The 3795-nt window shown below is 33.4% G+C and overlaps 1 protein-coding gene across 1 annotated transcript in view; it reads left to right on the forward strand.

The window, feature by feature from the left end:
• The first annotated feature begins 2202 nt into the window (after nt 1–2202).
• The window catches only part of LOC107563440 (myotubularin-related protein 3-like), a 17054-nt gene continuing 15461 nt past the window's right edge, over nt 2203–3795 (forward strand). Inside the window, exons 1-3 of the mRNA XM_016248317.1 lie at nt 2203–2341; nt 2419–2478; nt 3367–3483. Of these exons, the coding sequence (XP_016103803.1) occupies nt 2255–2341; nt 2419–2478; nt 3367–3483 (264 nt within the window). The 5' untranslated portion in view covers nt 2203–2254. The remainder of the gene's footprint in view (nt 2342–2418; nt 2479–3366; nt 3484–3795) is intronic.

Here is a 3795-nt window from a genome sequence, read left to right on the forward strand (position 1 = left end):
GCACAGGTGCTCCTAAATATTATTTCATAGTCGCACGCAGTAGTTGGTCGCACCGTAGAGCCCTGTTCCTGTTTTTTCCTCAAGTAGTCTGTGATGCAACGATAAATGAAACTGAAGTGTGCTTCATTGTCACATGATCTTATTATGTTGCATGCTTGCTTAATTTGGTTTTTAATGTTTAACTCTGTCCTTTTTAACCTCTCTTCTCTTGCAGACTTTCTTTCTTTCTTTGAGCGTCTTCTCGACACACAGAGAGACCGATCCAGATCCAGAACCAGAACCAGAACCAGATCCAGAACCAGGTCTGTAGACCTTCACTTTAACATCGTGTGTCAGAAATGCCATGCATGGAATGTGTGCATGTTAGTGCATGTGTGTTACAGACGAAGATTTGCGGTTCATTGAGTTAACTTGCTCTTTCTGCATAGTTGAGGATTCATATTTATTGTTTTCTGATGCATCAACACACAGTGAAATTAAAATGAACACTGTGTCTTGTGCTGACATTGATGAGACATATGATGGGATTTTGTGGTTGTTTGGAATGGGAAACTAATGCTTTCATGCAGTTATATTTCATATGAATTGCATTAATGAAAATCCCATCACACATTTTCGCTTTATTTGTTTTATAAAGATAAGATAAGAGATATTGCAGTTATTAAGTCTCTGTGATCGGCGAGATCTTACATGACGCCTGCAAAATCATTCATAAATCTCTGTGTCGGGTGCTTTGTAGATCTCATGAAGTCTGTCGAGGTCAGAGAAGAGAGAGAAAAAAATATTAATATTTTGATTATGAAATTATATATTTAAATTGTAAAGTAAAAATGTTTTAAATTCATTTCTTTGTGCCGATTTAAATAGAACACAATTGTGTATTATTTAATTTTATGTAACCGTGTTATTTTAGTATCATTTAGATGCTATTATAGTTTTTATTAATATTTTGAGTTTACATTTTTATATTTATATTTGAGTTTATCTTTTTTATTTATTTATTTTGTTGTCCTACCGTAAATATAACAAAACTTAATTTTTGATTAGTAATATGCATTGCTAAGAACTTCATTTGGACAACTTTAAAGATGATTTTCTCAATATTTAGATTTTTTTGCACCCTCAGATTCCAGATTTTCAAATAGTTGTATCTCAGCCAAATATTGTCTGATCCTAACAAACCATAAATAAATGGAAAGATTATTTATTCAGCTTTCAGATCTCAATTTCACAAAATTGACCCTTATGACTGGTTTTGTGCTCCAGGGTCACATTTTAGTTTTAGTATACTCTGTTTTACAGTAATGAAAATTTACACGTGAATTTGATTAATTGCCAATTTAAATTGTAAAGTAAAAATGTTTTAAATTCATTTCTTTGTGCTGATTTAAATAGAACACAATTGTGTATTATTTAATTTTATGTAACTGTGTTATTATTTAGATATTTAGATGCTATTATAGTTTTTATTAATATTTTGAGTTTACATTTTTATATTTATATTTGAGTTTATCTTTTTTATTTATTTATTTTGTTGTCCTACCGTAAATATAACAAAACTTAATTTTTGATTAGTAATATGCATTGCTAAGAACTTCATCTGAACAACTTTAAAGATGATTTTCTCAATATTTAGATTTTTTTGCACCCTCAGATTCCAGATTTTCAAATAGTTGTATCTCAGCCAAATATTGTCTGATCCTAACAAACCATAAATAAATGGAAAGATTATTTATTCAGCTTTCAGATCTCAATTTCACAAAATTTACCCTTATGACTGGTTTTGTGCTCCAGGGTCACATTTTAGTTTTAGTTAGTATACTCTGTTTTACAGTAATGAGAATTTACACGTGAATTTGATTAATTGCCATGAAAATAATCTTAATGGTAGTAAAATAATCTCATTTTTTAATGCAAAACATAATAATAGTCTTCTGTTTTTCTCATCTAGTGTTGAATCACTGGAGTGCCTGTATAAGGTTAATCCATACGATCAATAGCTTGAGTCTTACTGTATTGATCTGCTTCGAAACGATCGGCATGATTCAGCAACAGCCAAACGTCTCATTGATTATGAAGTGTTTCATTGATTATGTCAATGGATATCAGCAGTTCAGTTCTGTTTTTAATAGCATCGGCCACATTATTAAAAAAATGTGAATAAACCTAGAACCTTAATGGATTGAAGCATGGTAAAGTGTGTTGAAGTGAGTGCAGCTATGATTATATTCAGTGATTTGGTGTCTTGTAGTGAATGTTAATCACGCGTCTCTCAGGTCGGTCGGTGCGTTTGCCGTCTGTGGGACTGAGATCCTCTCTGCTCGCTCGTCCCGGGGTCATGGTAAGACCACGAACCCTGCTTTACACGAGCTGATACAGCTCTCACATCACCGCTGATGCCACGCTTGTGTTTTGAAGGTTGAAGAGGGGCAGCAGAGTTTGGAGGCGCGGGGGAGCCCCGTACCGGAGGACGAGCAGGTATCACATCGCTTTAGGAATAATAATAATAATAATAATAATACATCTGTCCTACTTCTGATGATGGTGTTGCTTTTAATTCTGAGAGTTGCAGTATGATTTCATTGTTCACTAGGCACTTCTTTGAGAAGTTTTATTTTGTGTGTAATGTAAAACTAATAATAAAAATATTATTTGTAAGGAATATCACACAATATAACAGCTTTTTTTAAAACCATAAACTTCTGTCATGTAGCACTTTGTTTGGCCCCCCCCAAAAAAATGATTGTTCAAATTTCATTTGGTTCCATTTTAAAAGATTAATTAATCCTGATGTTAAAGTTAAAGTTTTATGCAATCACAAGATTACCATTATTATTTATGGGAAGCTGATTTATTCATTAATGTATAAATGTATAAGAAATGAAATTGACAATCACAAGATTACCATTATTATTTATGGGAAGCTGATTTATTCAGCTTTCAGCTGATGTATAAATCTCAATTTGGAAAAATTGACCCTTATGACTGGTTTTGTGCTAGGGTCACAAATAGTAATTAAATTTAAGTTTGGGCTCTGTTGTTAACTGTAACCTTTAAGAGCGATTTGTTCAGTTTAATAAAAAAAAAATCGTATCGAAACCGTACCGAACCGTGACGTCAAAACCGAGGTACGTACCGAACCGTCATGTTTGTGTATATACATATACATTAGCAAAACAGAATTTGGTAAAAAAAAATCTAATGGATTTCATAGGTCCCTAAAAATGTAATTTTTGCTTCATGATTTTAGAATTGTTTTTGTTTGCGTTAATATTTGATGAATTTTATTTAACCATTAAAACAGAATCCAGAAAAGGTAAAATTGTAAAATAAAGCTGGTTTCACAGTAAAGTGTGTGTGACGCAGGTCCCGTTCCCGCTGCTGCAGGGCGAGTGTGTGGAGCGTGTCGGGAGAGCAGAGGAGTCTGTCATTGCCTTAACCAGCTACCGCCTTCACATCAAGCTGCAGGAGAACCTCATCAATGTGAGTGTTTCTCTCACACACAACCACACCTGAGCGTCTGTGCTGAGATCCCGTGCCAATCACAAATCACAGCCAATCAGAAGAGAGCGTGGGCGGAGCCTCACACTGATTTTAATAATCAAATCAATAAAAATAAAATCATTTTAATATTACTTAATATACAGACTGATACGATCTTTGTCATGCAGTATAATCAATTGTTCACAGTTTCAGCATTCTTGTTTCATTTAATTCAGGTAAGTCATAAGGGTCCATTTTTAAAAAAAAATCATCTGAAAGCTGAATAAATGAGCTTTCCATTGATGTATGGTT

This window comes from Sinocyclocheilus grahami, unplaced genomic scaffold (assembly GCF_001515645.1).
Source record: "Sinocyclocheilus grahami isolate Dianchi unplaced genomic scaffold, SAMN03320097.WGS_v1.1 scaffold875.1, whole genome shotgun sequence".
Classification (NCBI taxonomy): domain Eukaryota; kingdom Metazoa; phylum Chordata; class Actinopteri; order Cypriniformes; family Cyprinidae; genus Sinocyclocheilus; species Sinocyclocheilus grahami.